Source organism: Myxocyprinus asiaticus, chromosome 41 (genome assembly GCF_019703515.2).
Source record: "Myxocyprinus asiaticus isolate MX2 ecotype Aquarium Trade chromosome 41, UBuf_Myxa_2, whole genome shotgun sequence".
In the NCBI taxonomy this organism is placed as follows: domain Eukaryota; kingdom Metazoa; phylum Chordata; class Actinopteri; order Cypriniformes; family Catostomidae; genus Myxocyprinus; species Myxocyprinus asiaticus.
Genome location: NC_059384.1, coordinates 17796981 through 17817262, shown reverse-complemented (window position 1 = coordinate 17817262; position 20282 = coordinate 17796981). Strand labels below are relative to the sequence as shown.

The 20282-nt window shown below is 40.6% G+C and overlaps 1 protein-coding gene across 4 annotated transcripts in view; it reads left to right on the top strand.

The window, feature by feature from the left end:
- Positions 1 to 20282, top strand: part of LOC127432055 (phosphatidylinositol 3,4,5-trisphosphate-dependent Rac exchanger 2 protein-like) — a 238069-nt gene that overhangs the window by 75514 nt on the left and 142273 nt on the right. For all 4 annotated transcript variants that reach the window (XR_007895679.1, XR_007895678.1, XR_007895680.1 and 1 more), the window contains exons 11-13: positions 12502 to 12602; positions 17581 to 17684; positions 17791 to 17840. Coding sequence is in view for 1 of the 4 variants with exons in the window: in XM_051682838.1 (XP_051538798.1) it covers positions 12502 to 12602; positions 17581 to 17684; positions 17791 to 17840 (255 nt within the window). In the remaining 3 variants the exon portion in view is untranslated. The remainder of the gene's footprint in view (positions 1 to 12501; positions 12603 to 17580; positions 17685 to 17790; positions 17841 to 20282) is intronic.

Here is a 20282-nt window from a genome sequence, read left to right as displayed (position 1 = left end):
TTATTAACAAAATATTAAACCAAATGGTATCTGCAAACAGATGAGATCTTTTCTCAGAATTAGCTCCTGGGGTCATTTTTAGTGGATGATTGAATTCAGCTACCCTCAGGTTCACACAGGTGTCCTAGCAGAGGAAGCACAAGTGAAATTCATTACATTAACTATGGACATGTTTCACTAAGTTTGAAAACCAGAAAGTGGTTAAAGTACTGTGCAAAAGTCTTTTGATGCACATAAGATGTTTCACAAAAACATTTGTCTTAAGATGGTTATATATATCTTCAGCTTTAGTGTGTCAATAGGAAATATACATTTTAAACTCCCGAACAGTCCTTTTGCAAATAGAATAGAATAGAAGAACAGGAGCTCTGCAACAGATAGCATGGTCCCCACAGAGCCCCCTACTGAATATTGAGTCAGTGTGGGATTACATGAAGAGACAGAAGCAATTGAGACAGCCGAAATAAATAGAAGAACTGTGGCGAATTCTCCAAGAAGCTTGGAACATCCTATGTGCCAACAACCAAGAAAAACTGTGTCCAGGTGACCTAGGAGAATTGGTGCTGTTTTGAAGGCAAAGGTTGTCACACCAAATATTGATGTAGCTTTTTTTATGTTTACTGGACTTTGTATGTTTCGTTAATTGACAAAATGAAAACTTTTTATGATGTTATTTTTGAAGACATTCTCACTATGCAACATTTTTCACAAGTGCCTAAAACTTTTGCACAGTACTGTATGTCTTACAATATATCTACTGTTTTATCATTTTAAAACTAACAAAAAGTTAAAATAAATGCCACTTGGTTTGATATGTTGTTATGTAATGCAATTACATTCAGAGATTTTTAAGAGTGTGGCTTAAGTGTCCAAATAACAAGTGTGCACACTAGAAGATCAAAATAAAATAAAATAAAATAAAATCACTTTTATTGTCACACAGCCATATACACAAGTACAATGGTGTGTGAAATTCTTGGGTGCAGTTCCGATCAACATAGCAGTCGTGATGAGACAAATACTGTACCAATTTACAATAACATCAGATTAACACAACACAATTTAAAGTCTAATATACACATAATTACACACAACACAATATACAAATAATAACATACACTGTACAGTATACAATACACACAATATAGATACACACTATTCAGTAAAAATAAAAAAGTATAGTAGTATATATAGAATGTACAGTAGGTTGTATTGTACTGTATTGACATTCAGGCTGTTGGTTGATAGTAAGTTGTTAAGAGAGAATATAATATAATAATAATATAATTTATGACAGTCCGGTGTGAGATATAAGAGTAAGGGTAATAAAGTGCAGTGCTGATGTATTTTGATCGTGGGAGATCAAGAGTTCAAAAGTCTGATTGCTTGGGGGAAGAAGCTATCATGGAGTCGGCTGGTGCGATACCGCCTGCCTGATGGTAGCAGTGAGAACAGCCCATGGCTCGGGTGGCTGGAGTCTCTGATGATCCTCCGAGCTTTTTTCACACACCGCCTGGTATATATGTCCTGGAGGGAGGGAAGCTCACCTCCGATGATGTATCTGGCAGTTCGCACTACCCTTTGCAGTGCTTTGCGGTTGTGGGCTGTGCTATTGCCGTACCAGGCGGAGATGCAGCCAGTCAGGATGCTCTCTACAGCGCAGGTGTAGAACCGTGTGAGGATGTGGCGGTTCATTCCAAACTTCCTCAGCCATCTCAGGAAGAAGAGGCGCTGATGAGCTTTCTTCACAACGACTTCAGTGTGGATGGACCATGTGAGTTCCTCAGTGATGTGGACACCCAGGAACTTGAAGCTGCTGACTCTCTCCACTGGTGCTCCATTGATGGTGATGGGACTGTGTTCTCTGTCTTTTCTTCTGAAGTCCACCACAAGCTCCTTTGTCTTACTGACGTTGAGGGAGAGGTTGTGCTCCTGACACCGGTGTGTCAGAGTGTGCACCTCCTCTCTGTAGGCTGTTTCATCATTGTCAGTGATCAGACCTACCACCGTCGTGTCATCAGCAAACTTAATGATGGCATTGGAGCTATGTGTTGCCACACAGTCATGTGTGTACAAGGAATACAAGAGTGGGCTGAGAACACAGCCCTGTGGGGCTCCAGTGTTGAGGGTCAGTGATGAGGAGATGTTGCTGCCTATTCTAACCACCTGGCATCTGCTTGACAGGAAGTCCAGGATCCAGCTGCACAGCGAGCTGTTTAAGACCAGAGCCCGGAGTTTCTCATCTAGCTTGGAGGGCACTATGGTGTTGAATGCTGAGCTGTAGTCTACAAACAACATTCTCACATAAGTGTTCTTTTTTTCCAGGTGGGAGAGAGCAGTGTGTATTGTAGATGCAATGGCATCATCAGTGGAGCGGTTGTTGCGGTAAGCAAACTGCAATGGGTCTAGAGAGAGAGGCAGCACAGAGCAGATGTAATCTCTGATTAGTCTCTCAAAGCATTTGCTGATGATGGGGGTCAGAGCAACAGGAGGCCAGTTATTTAAGCAAGTGATTTTTGATTGCTTTGGAACAGGCACAATGGTGGATGTTTTAAAGCATGTGGGGACTACAGACAAAGAGAGGGAAAGATTGAAAATGTCCGTAAAAACAACAGCCAGCTGGTTCGCGCACGCTCTGATGACACGGCCCGGAATGCCGTCTGGGCCCGCGGCTTTGCGTATATTCACCCGTCGGAAGGATCGGGTTACATCCGCTACAGAGACGGAGAGTGAACTAACCTCTGTAGCTTCGGCCACGAGGGCTCTCTCCGCGAGGGCGGTGTTATTTCCCTCAAAATGAGCATAAAAAGTATTTAGCTCATCCGGGACAGAGGCAGCGGTGTTCATGGCGGAGTTTTTATTCCCTTTAAAGTCCGTGATGATGTTAATTCCCTGCCACATGCTTCTAGAGTTGGTGGTGTTAAACTGTCCTTCAATCTTGTTCCTGTACTGGCGTTTTGCTGTTCTTATAGTTTTTCGGAGGGCATAACTGGCTTGTTTATGCTCCTCCGCATTCCCGGAATTAAAAGCGGAGGTCCGCACATTAAGTGCCGCGTGAACATCGCTATTTATCCATGGCTTCTGGTTCGGATAGGTCCGTGTTGTTCTGGTCGGAACGACGTCCTCTACGCACTTTCTGATGAAACACATTACGCTATCAGCGTAAAGCTCGATGTCGTCATCAGAGGCGGACCGGAACATCTCCCAGTCCGTGTGATCAAAACAGTCTTGTAGCGTAGAGTCTGATTGGTCCGACCAGCACTGGATCGTTCTGAGGGTGGGTGCTTCCTGTTTCAGTTTCTGCCTGTAAGCGGGCAGAAGCAGAATGGAAGAGTGGTCCGATTTGCCAAATGGTGGGTGGGGGAGGGATTTGTAGCCATCCTGGAAGGGAGAGTAACAATGGTCCAAAACCCGGTCCCCTCGTGTGTTGAAACTAATGTGCTGGTGGTATTTTGGTGCGACTGATTTGAAACTAGCTTTATTAAAGTCCCCAGTCACAATGAACGCGGCCTCAGGGTGTGCAGTTTCCTGCTCACTTATACTCCCATACAGTTCCTTGAGTGCCCGGTCTGTGTCGGCTTGTGGCGGGATGTACACAGCAGTGATAATGATCGCTGTGAATTCCCTCGGTAGCCAGAATGGTCGACACAGAAGCATGAGAAATTCCAGATCAGGAGAGCAGAAAGGCTTGATAGAATGTACGTTCCTCTGATCACACCAGGATTTGTTGATCATAAAACATACACCACCACCTCTGCTTTTACCTGAGAGGTCTTTCACTCTGTCCGCTCAGTGCACAGAGAACCCCGCGGGTTCAATGGCTGAGTGCGGAATCTCCGCAGACATCCAAGTTTCTGTAAGGCAGATAATGCAGCAGTCCCTCGTCTCTCATTGGAAAGAGATCCACGCTTTCAGCTCGCAGAGCTTGTTATCCAGAGACTGAACATTTGCCAGTAGAATACTGGGTAGCGGGGGTCGATTTGCGCGGCGTCTTACTCTGATGAGAACGCCGGCTTTTCCTCCTGCGTTTCCGCGTCCGGGCTGCCCAGACAAAGGGCTCCGCTTGCGTGTTTGTAAACAGCGGGTCGGCATTGAGGAATTTGAAGTCCGGTTTAAGGTGTGAAATTGCTGAACCAATGTCCAAAAGTGTTTGTCTGTCGTAGACAATAAGGCAGACAAAATCCAAGACAAAAAACATAAGAACTGTAAACAAAACAACAAAACACTACCATGTTGTGTCGGAGCTCGCAACGCAATCAGCGCCATCTTAGTACTCAGATCAACGGTAACGAGCACGTGCTGGACTGGCTAAAATATTTGGTGTCTTGACACAGACCCATGTAGAGTGCGCATGGACTTAAGTTAATTAAGAGCTGAATTTTTTGTTAGTGCTAATGAAACAAGACCGGCTAGCAGTTTCAATACTTACAGAAGTTTGACCTGATCAAAAAGGTGGTGGAAAGGTCTGCTTCAAAAAGTGCAAGTGTGAACATCTGCAGTCTGCTTTCTGCGACAGCAACACCAGAAAATGGTATTTGAAACGATTGTTCCAAGATGTGTTGTATTTTTCGTGCTCTGATCTCTCACCATACATTTGACACCCAAACCCGTGACACTCAACCACAAACAAGACTTCTTTATAATGTCATTTTTGGTTGAAAATTTTCTGTTCAAAGCAGACAAGAAATATAAAGCCTCCTCAAAGACTAACTGTTCATAGTTGTGGCTGGATTACAATGTAAATGGATTTAAAGTGGGGCACAAATTTCTCCCCAGTGTTTCCAGACAATACAAAGACATTGAGGTCTAGAACAGGAATGTATTCATGAAAGAAAGAGATCACAGGCGGCTAATGTTCATGAGTGTGTGTGTGTGTGTGTGTGTGTGTGTGTGTGTGTGTGTCTCAGAGTGCCAGATGGAATGGAGAACCATATGACAACAAAACCTGTGCAATTATATCTCTGTCTGGGCAAACATTCTTAACAGTATACGCTCTCAGAGTGCTGAAACACAGAAGTGCTTTGGCCACCAGTTTGTTACTATTTTAATTGTGACTCTCATGTAGCAATATGACTGTATATTTTTGATCAATGTGATGACTCCAAGATGAAAATATGTATTGCCTTGATCTCTGTATTGCCCCACAACTTTTTTTTGTTTCAGTTTGCTCTGCCTCCATACTGTTCTCCCCATGTAAAAATGATTTCTTCACCACTTTCAGCTAAAATGTGCTATATTTCCTGCAAAAAGTTTGCCACAAAGCTCATATGCATGTGAAATTATGAGGTTGTGGCGAATTTGCCACATTGTTCACTAAATGCTTGCCAAGGGTTTGCCAGACCACCATTTAAGGGTCACTCTTCCAACTTTAGGGTTTACACAACAACAATGTACTAAAAACGGAAAAGTTTTTCCTCTGCGTTTTTGCGTACAGAAGACAATGTTGTCAAAACGATCCCCGTTCACACAGATCCGCGAAAACGACTAAAAACGCTGTATTATGCATGCCAGCCAGTAGTAGGCGATGTCACTTTGTAAAGAAACACTACGCGCCTGTGCACATAAGCATTCTTCCACAGAGCGGTGAATACAAACAATGAAGATGGCGATCGCTGGTCGTATTAGTGATTCAGTAAATCTACACTTTGCTGGAGAAGCGTCAATAAACTTGAGTGTCTCGCGCGTTGTTTTTAAGTACTCACGCGCATGCTTATAGACTGAACTCTCAAGATTATTGAATAAACTCTGCTCATTTTTACCATCACTTCGTCTCCTGCTTTCTTATCAAATCAAATCAAATCAAATCACTTTATTGTCACACAGCCATATACACAAGTGCAATGGTGTGTGAAATTCTTGGGTGCAGTTCCGATCAACATAGCAGTCGTGACAGTGATGAGACATACACCAATTTACAATAAACATCAAATTAACACAACACAATTTAAACATCTGTTATACATAATTAAACTCGACTTAAAACATCAAATTAACACAGCACAATTTAAACATCTGTTATACATAATTAAACTCGACTTAAAACATCAAATTAACACAGCACAATTTAAACATCTGTTATACATAATTACACAACTTAAAACATCAAATTAACACAACACAATTTAAACATCTGTTATACACAATTACACTCAACAATATACAATAATAACATACATTGCACAGTATACAATATGCTGTTTTTGTTTTTTTTTTTTTTTTTTTTTTTTTTTTGTTTTTTACTATATAGATACTATATAGATACACATTATTCAATAAAAATTAAAATATATATGAAAAAAGTATATATATAGAATGTACAGTATTGTACTGTATTGACATTCAGGCTGTCGGTTGATAGTCAGTTGTTAAGAGAGACATAATATAATGACAGTAATATAATTTATGACAGTCCGGTGTGAGATAAAAGAGTAATAAAGTGCAGGGATGATGTATTTTGATCGTGGGAGATCAAGAGTTCAGAAGTCTGATTGCTTGGGGGAAGAAGCTATCATGGAGTCGGCTGGTGCGTGTCCTGATGCTGCGATACCGCCTACCTGATGGTAGCAGTGAGAACAGCCCATGGCTCGGGTGGCTGGAGTCTCTGATGATCCTCCGAGCTTTTTTCACACACCGCCTTGTATATATTTCCTGGAGGGAGGGAAGCTCACCTCCGATGATGTGTTTGGCAGTTCGCACCACCCTTTGCAGTGCTTTGCGGTTGTGGGCAGTGCTATTGCCGTACCAGGCGGAGATGCAGCCAGTCAGGATGCTCTCCACAGTGCAGGTGTAGAACCGTGTGAGGATGTGGCGGTTCATTCCAAACTTCCTCAGCCGTCTCAGGAAGAAAAGGCGCTGATGAGCCTTCTTCACAACGACTTCAGTGTGGACGGACCATGTGAGTTCCTCAGTGATGTGGACACCCAGGAACTTGAAGCTGCTGACTCTCTCCACTGGTGCCCCATTGATGGTGATGGGACTGTGTTCTCTGTCTTTTCTTCTGAAGTCCACCACAAGCTCCTTTGTCTTACTGACGTTGAGGGAGAGGTTGTGCTCCTGACACCAGTGTGTCAGAGTGTGCACCTCCTCTCTGTAGGCTGTTTCATCATTGTCAGTGATCAGACCTACCACCGTCGTGTCATCAGCAAACTTAATGATGGCATTGGAGTTATGTGTTGCCACACAGTCATGTGTGTACAGGGAATACAGTAGTGGGCTGAGAACACAGCCCTGCGGGGCTCCAGTGTTGAGGGTCAGTGATGAGGAGATGTTGCTGCCTATTCTAACCACCTGGCGTCTGCTTGACAGGAAGTCCAGGATCCAGCTGCACAGCGAGCTGTTTAAGCCCAGAGCCCGGAGTTTCTCATCTAGCTTGGAGGGCACTATGGTGTTGAATGCTGAGCTGTAGTCTACAAACAGCATTCTCACATAAGTGTTCTTTTTTTCCAGGTGGGAGAGAGCAGTGTGTATTGTAGATGCAATGGCATCATCAGTGGAGCGGTTGTTACGGTAAGCAAACTGCAGCGGGTCAAGATTGAGTGGTAATACAGAGCAGATGTAATCTCTGATTAGTCTCTCAAAACATTTGCTGATGATGGGGGTCAGAGCAACAGGACGCCAGTCATTTAAACAAGTTATTTTCGATTGTTTTGGAACAGGCACAATGGTGGATGTTTTAAAGCATGTGGGGACTACAGACAAAGAGAGGGAGAGGTTGAAAATGTCCGTAAAAACACCAGCCAGCTGGTTCGCGCACGCTCTGATGACGCGGCCCGGAATGCCGTCTGGACCCGCGGCTTTGCGGATATTCACCCGTCGGAATGATCGGGTTACATCCGCTACAGAGACGGAGAGTGAACTAACCTCTGTAGCTTCGGCCGTGAGAGCTCTCTCCGCGAGGGCGGTGTTATTTCCCTCGAAACGAGCATAAAAAGTATTTAGCTCATCTGGGAGAGAGGCAGCGGTGTTCATGGCGGAGTTTTTATTCCCTTTAAAGTCCGTGATGATGTTAATTCCCTGCCACATGCTTCTAGAGTTGGTGGTGTTAAACTGTCCCTCAATCTTACTCCTGTACTGGCGTTTTGCTGTTTTGATAGTTTTTCGGAGGGCATAACTGGCTTGTTTATGCTCCTCCGCGTTCCCGGAATTAAAAGCGGAGGTCCGCACATTGAGTGCTGCGCGAACATCGCTGTTGATCCACGGCTTCTGATTCGGATAGATTCGCACAGTTCTGGTCGGAATCACTTCCTCTACACACGTTCTGATGAAGCACATTACGCTATCAGCGTAAAGCTCGATGTCGTCATCAGAGGCGGACCGGAACATCTCCCAGTCCGTGCGATCAAAACAGTCTTGTAGCGTAGAGTCTGATTGGTCCGACCAGCACTGGATCGTTCTGAGGGTGGGTGCTTCCTGTTTCAGTTTCTGCCTGTAAGCGGGCAGAAGCAGAATGGAAGAGTGGTCCGATTTTCCAAATGGTGGGCGGGGGAGGGATTTGTAGCCATCCCGGAACGGAGAGTAGCAATGGTCCAAAACCCGGTCCCCTCGTGTGTTGAAACTAATGTGCTGGTGATATTTTGGTGCGACTGATTTTAAACTGGCTTTATTAAAGTCCCCGGTCACAATGAACGCGGCCTCAGGGTGCGCGGTTTCCTGCTCACTTATACTCCCATACAGTTCCTTGAGTGCCCGGTCTGTGTCGGCTTGTGGGGGGATGTACACAGCAGTGATAATGACCGCTGTGAATTCCCTCGGTAGCCAGAATGGTCGACACAGAAGCATAAGAAATTCCAGATCAGGAGAACAGAAAGACTTGATAGAATGTATGTTCCTCTGATCGCACCAGGATTTGTTGATCATAAAACATACACCACCTCCTCTAGTTTTACCTGAGAGGTCTTTCGCTCTGTCCGCTCGGAGCATGGAAAACCCCGCGGGTTCAATGGCTGAGTCTGGAATCTCAGCAGACATCCAAGTTTCCGTAAGGCAGATAACGCAGCAGTCCCTCGTCTCTCGTTGGAAAGAGATCCGCGCTTTCAGCTCGCAGAGCTTGTTATCCAGAGACTGAACATTTGCCAGTAGAATAGTGGGTAGCGGGGGTCGATTTGCGCGGCGTCTTACTCTGATGAGAACGCCGGCTCTGTTTCCCCTTTTCCTCCTGCGTTTCCGCGGCCGTGCTGCCCAGACAAAGGGCTCCGCTTGCGTGTTTGTAAACAGCGGGTCGGCATTGAGGAATGTGAAGTCCGGTTTACGGTGTGAGATCGCTGAGCCAATGTCCAAAAGTGTTTGTCTGTCGTAGACAATAAGGCAGGCAACATCCAAGACAAGAAACATAAGAATTGTAAACAAAACAAACAAACCATTGCTAAGTTGTGTCGGAGCTCGCAACGCAGCAGCCATACTCGGCGCCATCTTGAGTCCAAAAAAAAAAAAAAAAAAAAAAAAAAAAAAAAAAAAAAAAAAAAAAAAAAATGTATTCCCCCCGCTGACTCTTGGGCTGGTAGGAGAGTAAGTTAACATAACAAGCTGTTGATCTTGACTGGTTTTGGATATCAGACAGAACTCTGATATATGGATAACTTCTGATGGAGAGAGAGGTCTTGTGTACACTGGATCTGACATGCATTTTCACTGCCTCACGTTTTCATATTCTAAGCATATTATTGAATACTGTACATGGCATCACATCTCTGTCTCTAGGCTATATACATAAGCGGTGGGCGAATGAATTGCAGGGTACATCAAATAAAATTATGTATATAAATAAATACCATTTAAAATACAAATACATTTTTCCCATCTGAATCCATACATTAATTTTAAGATTTTCAAATTGCAGGTTCTGCCTACTGTACAATGTTCACACTCCATACAAAACACTCCAAATAAATAAATAGTTGATTATTGTTATTTGCACAGACACCAGTATTCATATTGATAATTATTCATCTCAAATTGATGCCTATCAATCCATCATTCTTTATGTAACACATAATACCCGTGCGCATGACGTCATTGTTTTCACAAATTCGCGTTTTTGTATGTTTACACGGAGATGATAACGGCATTGTTTTCAAAAACGTGCACTTTGAAACCCGTTTTCAAAAGTTTGCGTTTTCAGGCCCCAAAACGCTGTTGTCGTGTAAATGAACAGCCAAAACGCATAAAAAGTTTTCCGTTTTTAGTTGAAAACGTTGTCGTGTAAACGGCCCTTTAGAAGTAAAAAGCTTTTTTAGGGCTGACATTTTTAACTGTGCAGGGAAGATCTTTGTTAAGTCATTACCTTGAATTTGAGAGAGTTTTTACAAGCAGTTTAATTTCTTTCATTCAAATTAAGTCAATTTCATTCAGCTAAAATAATTTGGTTGGATTATGTCAAATCAATCACAAGTGCCATTCTTAACCACAATGGTAACCCCAAAACTCCAGCCTAACAGACATTCTTTTTAAATACCAATATAACAGAACATTAAACATTAACAAATCTCAAAATGCGTAAAATAACACTTAATTTCAACATTTGTTCACTCCATCCAGTCCCATGCAAAGCATGTTGGAAAATGGAAATCCCCTGCCCAGTTTCATCAATACTACAAAAAGTATTCATGTAGTCCAAATTCAAATGGATTAAGTAAACTTCAGTTTGACAAATTTAATTGGATAGAACTAAACAAAATCAAGTTGTGACAAAATGTTCTGGAATTGTGTTGCTTTAGTTCATTTTAATTAAGTAAACTGAGCAACCTGCAAAAAAATTTTTTTTAAGTGTAGTTTTAAAAATCTTGTTCTAGTAGTGCTGGCATGTAGAAGTATTACATCCGGCTAAAAGAAAGCTAAATATCACCTCCACATTCTTCCTCTCATTTTTCAGATGGCTCAAGCACAAAAGTAAATGGCATGGCCAAAAATAGGTTTGGCTATTCCAGTAATTCCAGTCAAGACAAATCTCAATGCTATGGCATATAATGAGATACAAGAGAATTGTTTGCTTCCAGCTTTGTGGTAACAATTTCAGGAGTGCCCTTTTCTGTTCCGGAATGACAATGCCCCTGTGCACAAAGCGAGATCTATAAAGAAATTATTTACTGAGTCTGAGTTAATAGTCTAACTAAATTTGTAAATATATGCAGGCACTTTAAATGTAATTACAATGCAGCAACACATATGTACATGATAATCAAAATAGATTTCATTGAATCAGATTTCGTTGTATCAAATGCTTAATTACAGAGTAGTTAAAGACACCTGATGTAAAGTGGGTCCAGTAGTTTCAAGTAGCATTTTAGTAATTTCAGTGATGAGAACATTGTTGTCAGGAAAATGGTGTGACATATAGACTGTGTAAAAATGCAGGTAACAACTTGAATTTGATATCAGGCTGACAAAACCTTCTCTCTTTTCTGTCTCTTTCTCTTATGTTATACTTGTTCAATCTCATTCTGTCACACATGCCTTGCTGGTGTTATGCTTTACATTTGTACTTTGCCACTGTGTCAATCTGCCTATTTCCTCCCTGTCACTCTCTCTTTCCTTCTCTCTCTGTATCCATCACTCATTCTAGCTCTCTCACTCTCTCACTAACGTACACATAGCGGTTTTAAGTCTGCCGGTGTCTTGATGTTTCTCATGCTGTATCCCCACTGGGTTTTCTAAACTTGGGAAAGAACCACAGGATTACACTGGTGGAGCTGGGCATGTTCGTTTTGGTTTTGTGTAAAAATTGACTGATGGAGGGAAGGAGAGAGAGAATCAGACATTGTCTTCTGAGCTGGTGGTTTTGCCAGGTAAAATTACAAAATTATACAGGGCAGTCAGTTTAACTTCAGTTTAACTGTCAAGAGAAAAAGACAAAGATGGTAGAGAGCAAGACAGATTGAAAGAGCAGGAGAGAACTTACTGTACTTAATCAGTAGTCTTGAGGAGCAAAATTGTTTAAGATATTAAGATATTTTCCCCCTGGTAAATAGTTCTTCCTTGTTTTAAGCATAAATGTAACCAAATGTAGTGAAGGAAAAATATACCTAATTCAAGACATACAGGCATTCTCTTTAAACTATTCTTATTGTAACAATAAATATATATTTTTTAGCTTGTTTTATGTACTGTATGTATAGATATTTTTACTAAAACAAGACAAAAATAAGAAAATGATTTTTGCAGTGCACCTCATTAATCTCATGTTTTTGTTGTTTGCTATGAATAACAATTTTCGGTAAATGAAGCGTGTAATATAGCTTTTTTTAAATATTTATTTTTAAAAAATAACAATTACTAGGATAATAAATTTGAGGGTCTCAAAACTATATTACATCATAATTTAGAAAAGTGACTGGACTTCTCTAAACTCCACCGCACTGCACAGGATAACTATTCATTATTGAGCTTGTCCCTGTGGTGTGATCAGTCAATTCTAATGGATTTTTTTGACAGTCATTCTTATCATTTGTGGATCCCTTGTTGTTTGTCCTCACATTATTTATGTGTTCTCTGCTTCTCTGTTCTCAGTGAGTTTGTGATGTGGCTGATGGAAATCGGAGAGACCAATAACTCTGAGGAGGGGGTTAATTTGGGTCAGGCCCTACTGGAAAATGGCATCATTCACCACGGTTAGTTCCATTTCCACTCTATGCCATCAGCTTTCATCTCTGACTAACATAATATGGGTTTCTAAATGTCAGTACTGGCTAAAAATTGCTATAGTAGCTGCAGTTAACTCTCAGAAACAAAATTAAAGGGATATCTTGCCAAACAATTTGAATTTGGTCATCATTTACTCACCCTCATGCCATTACAAACCTGTATGATTTTCTATCTTCCGTAGAACATAAGGAGATATTGATATTTATTTTGCAAATTTTCTGGTTATAAATTGAACCATCAAAAAATTTAATTGCTCCCCATCAATTTACCAACTGAGAAGCTTTCTCAGCATCTTTTTCCCTTCAAGTGGGCTCAGCAGGGGCTCAGATATTTAGGTGTATTTATTACCAAGTCATTCACAGCCATCTTCACAAAAAAAAATTCACTACTTGCTTGAAGTCTGTGAAGCAGATATAGAGAGATGGTCTTCTCTCCCAATATTGTTAATAGGCCATGTTAATTTGGTTAAAATTGTAATTTTGCCCTAATTTTTATACCTTTTTCAACATATACCAACACTTATTAACAAGTATTTTTTGTCACTTTAAATCGGATACCAAACTTTTTTGTGGGGCAATAAGTTGTAACGAATGATAGTGAGACAAACAGACCCAAGAGCAGAGGAACAGTTCAAAGGATTTAACAATAATAATGAGCAGTCACTGTGTTGAGGAATGTAGAAAAGCCAGACACTGCCTGCAGCAGCGGGAGGCGATCTCCAATGGCGTGTGCATCGTAGTCACGCAAGTGTGTTCGTAGGATGAGTTTGTGCATGTGGAAGTCAGGAACAGATTCGTAGAATCCTCCGTCGAAGCTACTGAGATGCAGAACAGCGTCCAGCAGAGATGAGCGAACTTAACTCCCGACACGTGGGCAGAGACGAGGTTACCTCCGTGGAAGACCAGCTGACATGCAGCAATACTGGAAGGCAACCACACACCCGACACGTGGGCAACCAACAGATACACGAGACAGGACCAACTAGGCAGAGAGAGTGAGGTTAGTACTCAACATCAAACAACAATCTAGCAAAGAAACTGAGAACACGACGGGCTTAAGAAGGGAGTGAATTAGAGGAGAACAGGTGTTGCTCGGCACGCTAATCAGTGGCAAGATCAGCGTTCCCCCTGGAAACAATCAATGTTGCCATGGAAACGCTGATCATGCATGCCAGCCGCACCTGCGAGACATGAGGGAGAGAAAATTACAAAACACACCGACAAACTCACCGGAGCCGTGACATAAGTGTGCATAAATTAAGAGATGTATGGTTCTCCAACTTCCAAAGTCTAAGGGGGGCCTTGCCCTACCTAATTTCCAACAGTACTATTGGGCCTGCAGTATTAATAAACTTCTTTATTGGATTGGTTCTTCAGGTGCCCCCGAACATCCTATTTGGGTCCAAATGGAAATGTCATCCACAAAAAAAAAGTTTTGCTACCAGCTTCCTGTAACTACCAAAGATGTTTCAGACAGTTTAGTAGTTACTCTTAAAATATGGGTCCGATTTAGGAAACATTTTGGGTTGATTAGACCATCGGCTTTGGCTCCTATCTTGAATCATTATTCTTTTCAGCCATCATGTTCGGACCCAGTTTTTCGTGACTGGTCTTCTAGGGGTTTTACCATCAAGGACCTTTATGATAAAGGAATATTTTTATCTTTTTCAGAATTATCAGATAAATATGATCTTCCTAACACTCACCTTTTTCGTTTCTTTCAGATCAGGCATTTTGTACAAAACCTATTCCCTCAATTTCCTAATTTCCCTCCTGATTCTAAAATGAACTTCCTTCTCTCTCTCAGTCCAGACAGAAAAGGGTTAATCTCTGTCATTTATGAATCCATAGATTCATTAAATCCAGACCCCACTGTATTTCTTAAGAACACTTAGGAGCAGGAGCTGGGAGTTGCCATTTCGGAAGTAGAGTGGGATTACATACTTGATTTAATGAACTCTTCATCTATATGTGCTTGACATGGTTTGATACAATGCAAGATCCTGCATAGAGTACATTAAACCAATGCCAGATTAGCAAAGATATACCCGGATCGAAGTGACACCTGCAATAGATGCAGACAGTCTCCAGCCAATCATGCTCACATGTTCTGGTCCTGTCCAGGATTGGCAGAGTTCTGGTCTAAAATATTTGACACTTTTGAAAAGATCTTTAATGTATCAGTCACTTCAAGCCATTTTACAGCTCTGTTTGGAATTCCTGTTAAATCTAATATGTCTTTAACTGTACAAGATGTAGTGCCTTCACCACATTACTGGCTAGAAGGCTCATTCTCATTAAATGGAAACACTCCTCCCCACCTTCACATGATAGATGGATAAAAGAGATTCTGTTGTGTTTGAAATTGGAAAAATTAAGATTTTCTTTAAAAGGTCTCTAAAAACTTTTCATAAAATGTGGAAGCCTTTTTTTTAGATTACATTGATACCATTGACCTATCACCTGAGAATGCAGAGGAGGATTCTTTTTGTTTTATTTTTTTTTTATTTTTTTATTTGTTGTATGCTTTTGTGTACTTCTGTGTGTAATTGTCTTTGGGATATTGGTGTTTGGGGGGGAGGGGGGGTCGGGTGGGGGGAGAGGGGATTTAAAATTGGAAAAAAGCAGAACTGTGGTGTTATTTTTTGTATACATTGTTAACATGTCTGCACAAAATTTCAAGTCTTCTGAAGCCATGCAGTAGCTTTGTCTGAGAGCAGACGGAAATTTAAGTTGTTATTCACTGAAAATCTTGCCCTCCATCATAGCTCTCAAATTGGATCCCAAATTTTCCCATGTGGCACGTCACGTTCGGTTATAAGACCTTTTGGTGTTATTAAAGCCAAACCTAGTGCGATGTGTCTTCATGCACCAAATTTGAATAACGACTTAAATTTTGGTCTTTTCCTCACACAAAGCTATCGTATATCTTCAGAAGACTTATTTAGTACATGAGTCATATAGACGTCATTTTCTTTTTTTTTTTTTTTTTCTTTCTGGAGCTTGACATCTCCTGGTCACTATATTAGAAAATCATACTGTTTTGGAACAGCATGAGAGTGATTTTTCATGATGGGTGAACTGTATACTGTAATACTCTGTATTGAACTAATGACGACCAAGACCCAGCGAAACTGTTGGAGAGTTTTCTGTCAAAACTAGTGGAATTGACTCATCTCTTTCATTTCTCGACTCAAATAGTCCCTTGATAGTCCTTCACCATCATCATTTGTGCTTTATTAATGTGTTTCTGTTATACAGATGGCACATTGGACGAATAGCTCTCTTAATATTTCAAGAACCCTGACATCATCGCTGTTCTGGGATGAGTTACTAAGAGAAGCTGGCTTTTTATAACTTAGCCTGTGTTTATATAAAGCATTACAAACATTCATCCCTTCACACGTCGCTTTTTGTGTAATACTGAGGGAAATGGTTTGTCCTCTGCCTGCTATTACTTTGTTATTTGTTTGGGTGGAGGGTTAGGTTCTGCTCAATTCAGACTCACCATATGGACTTTTCTCTTAAAAGAAAATGATTGGCAATGAGCCAGGATTTCATGCTAAATCACTTTTCACTTCACCGCTTCCTAACAGGGAGACATACATTTGAGCATTAGGGCTCCCTGTCCACTCGCTCACATTTACAGGTTTGACAAGAAGTATCTCAGCCTTTGCTGAGTGTTTGCTGAGGTGGAGGAGTTCATTGATGAAAGATAGCAGGATTACTTTTCATAAGCATGTTACTGTAATATTACTTGTATTTGTGCTTACATGGTGCCGAAAGCCTCTTAATTCCACTTAACAGCTTCTTAATTCCTTGCTTAAAGTTTTTGTAGCTTTTTTGTGTCATTGTTTTCAGACTTTTTAATACCAGCAAGGATATTCTTTCAGCCTTATTGAACCTCGTATTTCATTCCCCACACATTTAAAATAAAACAAAACAACTTTAGTGACATTTTATATTGCAGAGTTAATGTTGATAAGTAACTACTGAGTAACACAATTGGAACACAAGACAGTAAAAAAAATCACTTGCAGAAATAAATAATTTAATTTGGAACTGCTTCTAAATACAAATTGTTGTTAATATCACTTTTACAGTTAATTATATTTACATATACATTATATGCAACTTTCTTATGTTTTACTTCCATCCTAAACCCTGATTTTGCATTAATTTGGTTAAAGGAATAGTTCACCCAAAAATGAAAATTCTCTCATCATTTACTCACCCTCATGCCATCCCAGATGTTTTTTCTGGTGAACACAAATGAAGATTTTTAGAAGAATTTCTCAGCTCTGTAGGTCTGTACAATGCAAGTGAATGTTGGTCAGAACTTTGGAGGTCCAAAAAGCACATAAAGGCAGCATAAAAGTAATCCTCACGACTCCAGGGGTTAAATCCATATCCTCAGAAGGGATATGATAGGTGTGTGTGAAAAACAGATCAATGTTTAAGTCCTTTTATAAATTCTCCTCCCTGCCCAGTAGGTGGCGATATGCAGGAAAAATGCAAATCGGCAAAAACAGAAGAAGAATTTGGAAGTGGAAGTGGAGATTTATTGCAAAAAAATGACATTAACATTGAACTGTTTCTCACCCACACCTATCAAATTGCTTCTGAAGAAATAGATTTAACTACTGGAGTCTTATGGATTGCATTTATGCTGCCTTTATGTGCTTTTTGGACCTTCAAAGTTCTGGCCACCATTAACTTGCATTGTATGGACCTACAGAGCTGAAATATTTTTCTAAAAATCTTTATTTGTGTTCAGCAGAAGAAAGAAATTCATACACATCTGGGATGTCATGCGGGTGAGTAAATTATGACAGAATTTTCATTTTTGGCTAAACTATTCCTTTAATGCTTTAATATTACTTTTTAAGTTAGGTTTAAGGTTAGGCTTAAGATTTTAATCTCTGCCCTCTTAAACTCGTTCCAGTTACAGACAAGCATCAGTTTAAGCCCGAGCCAGTGCTCTATAGGTTCCGCTATGACGACGGCACATACCACCCTCGCAGTGACATGCAAGATGTCATCTCCAAGGTAATTCAACCGGCCCTGCTCTGCTAAATTACCAGTTGCTCTCTGTCTCATTCTGTGGCTTTTGGAAAGTTTGGCATATGGTAACGAATGCCCTTTTCCCCCTCAGGGTGTGAGACTGTTCTGCCGACTCCATAGTTTATTCATGCCAGTGATCAGGTAAGAGGCCAGTATCTTAGTTCCACATCATTACAGCTAGCTGCAGTTACACCAGCTCTTCCAGGTGCTTTCACACCCCCACTGTTTCTCCTTTCTATCTAAAGATAGCAACTACAGAAAAACCAGAGTTTGGGGTCTGTTAGATAAAGATTTGCTGTGTTGGAGGAATTTGTCTAGAATCAGAGCATCCATTTACAGTATACAGTGGTCCAAATGTCTGAGACCACTAGTCAAAATGCATTTTTCTGATTTGATACAAATTTTAATACAGTAATACTGTACATTCATTTCACATTATATTATCAATATGACAATTTGAGTGAAAAGTTGAATTGAAAAATTAAGCAAGGAGATCTGACCTTTTATACAAAGGACATAACAAATTTGCTTACATTTGAAGAGTGAGCTTGAAATAAAAAGTAAAGAATCCTAAATATTTCTTCATTTTATCTCATACCTTTTCTTTGTTTTAAATGTTTCAAAATCCTACAATTTTGTCTATATCTAGGTTTAAATGGAATTTTTTTTCAAGATTTTCAATGTGGTCTCAGACTTTTAAACCCTACTGTACATTCACAATGTGATTTTTATTTGTATTTGTAGGTATTTGCACTAAAACTGTCCTTGTCTTTGTTATCTTACATTCATATTTACACTGACTTTGACTTCTCTAAGGTTAGTGTATAGATGGTCTGCTGAACAAACAAACAGGTTTCTGGATGGGTTTGATACAGTTGAAGTCAGAATTGACCTGTAATGGATTTGTACAGTTCTCTAGCTGGACTGAATAGTTAAGTTTGGGGACTTGTGAAAGTCAACATGGTGGTGGGACACCATAGTTTAGTAAATAGCCATTGTCTAGTCCTAGTTCATGAAGTTGAACACAATGACAATTGAAAGAAATGGTCATAACACCAAGTTATCCTTGACTGTCTCTCTCAGTCTGGGTTCTGCCAGTGGTAGAGGTGTCTTCCTATGTGACTATTCAGTGTCAGGACTGCACTGCAAATGACTGGAATCCTATACTGGAATACGAACAAATACAAACTCCTATAGAAACTTATTTCTCTACTCTTAGTCCCTGTGACAACCATCTCTATGTAACTATAATTAGAGAATATAGCTACACAGCAATTTAAATATCTGGTATTTCCTGCTGGTAGAGGAGCTCAGGAGGGGTTTGACGCCTCCGCTTTCCCCATATAGAAAACATCCAGCTTGCCTGGTACACCCCCAAATCCTTACATAAAATAAATACTGCAACACCAATTCCGAAAAAGTTTGAAAATGCAAATGAAAACAAAATGGAGCGATTTGTAAATTCTGTTCACCCTTTGCTATATTGAAAGCACCACAACTACAGATTATATGATGTTTTTCCTTGTGAATTTCATTGTTTTTGAAAATGTACAGTAATTTCAAATCAGATGATTGCAGCATGCTCCAAAAAGTTGGGACAGTCAAGTGTTTACCACTGTGAAACATCACCATTTCTTCTAATAACACTTATTAAGCATTTGGGCACTGAAGACACAAGTTTGTTAAGTTTAGAGAGTGGAATTTTCCCCTATTCATCCATTATGTAGGTCTTTAGCTGCACAATTGTACAGGGTCTTCGTTGCCATATGGTGTGCTTCATAATGCACCACACATTCTCAATTGGAGACAGGTCAGGACTGCAGGGAGGCCAATCTAGCACCCACACTCTCTGCTTACACAGCCATGCACTTGAAATCCGGGCAGTATGTGATTTGAAGTTGTCCTGTTGAAATGTAGGGACGTCCCTGGAAAAGACGGTGCTTGATGGCTGTATACAGTGCATCCGGAAAGTACTCACAGCGCTTCACTTTTTCCACATTTTGTTATGTTACAGCCTTATTCCAAAATGGATTAAATTCATTATTTTCCTCAGAATTCTACAAACAATACCCCATAATGACAACATGATAGAAGTTTGTTCGAAATCTTTGCAAATTTATAAAAAAAAAAAAAAAAAAAAAAACGAAAAAAAAAAAATCACATGTACATAAGTATTCACAGCCTTTGCTCAATACTTTGTTGAAGCACCTTTGGCACCAATTACAGCTTCAAGTCTTTTTGAGTATGATGCTTCAAGCTTGGCACACCTATTTTTGGGCAGTTTCTCCCATTCTTCTTTGCAGGACCTCTCAAGCTCCATCAGGTTGGATGGGGAGCATCGGTGCACAGCCATTTTCAGATCTCTCCAGAGATGTTCAATCAGGTTCAAGTCAGGGTTCTGGCTGGGCCATTCAAGGACATTCACAGAGTTGTCCCGTAGCCACTCCTTTGTTATCTTGGCTGTTTGCTTAGGGTCGTTGTCCTGTTGGAAGATGAACCTTCGCCCCAGTCTGAGGTCCAGAGCGCTCTGGAGCAGGTTTTCATCAAGGATGTCTCTGTACATTGCTGCATTCATCTTTCCCT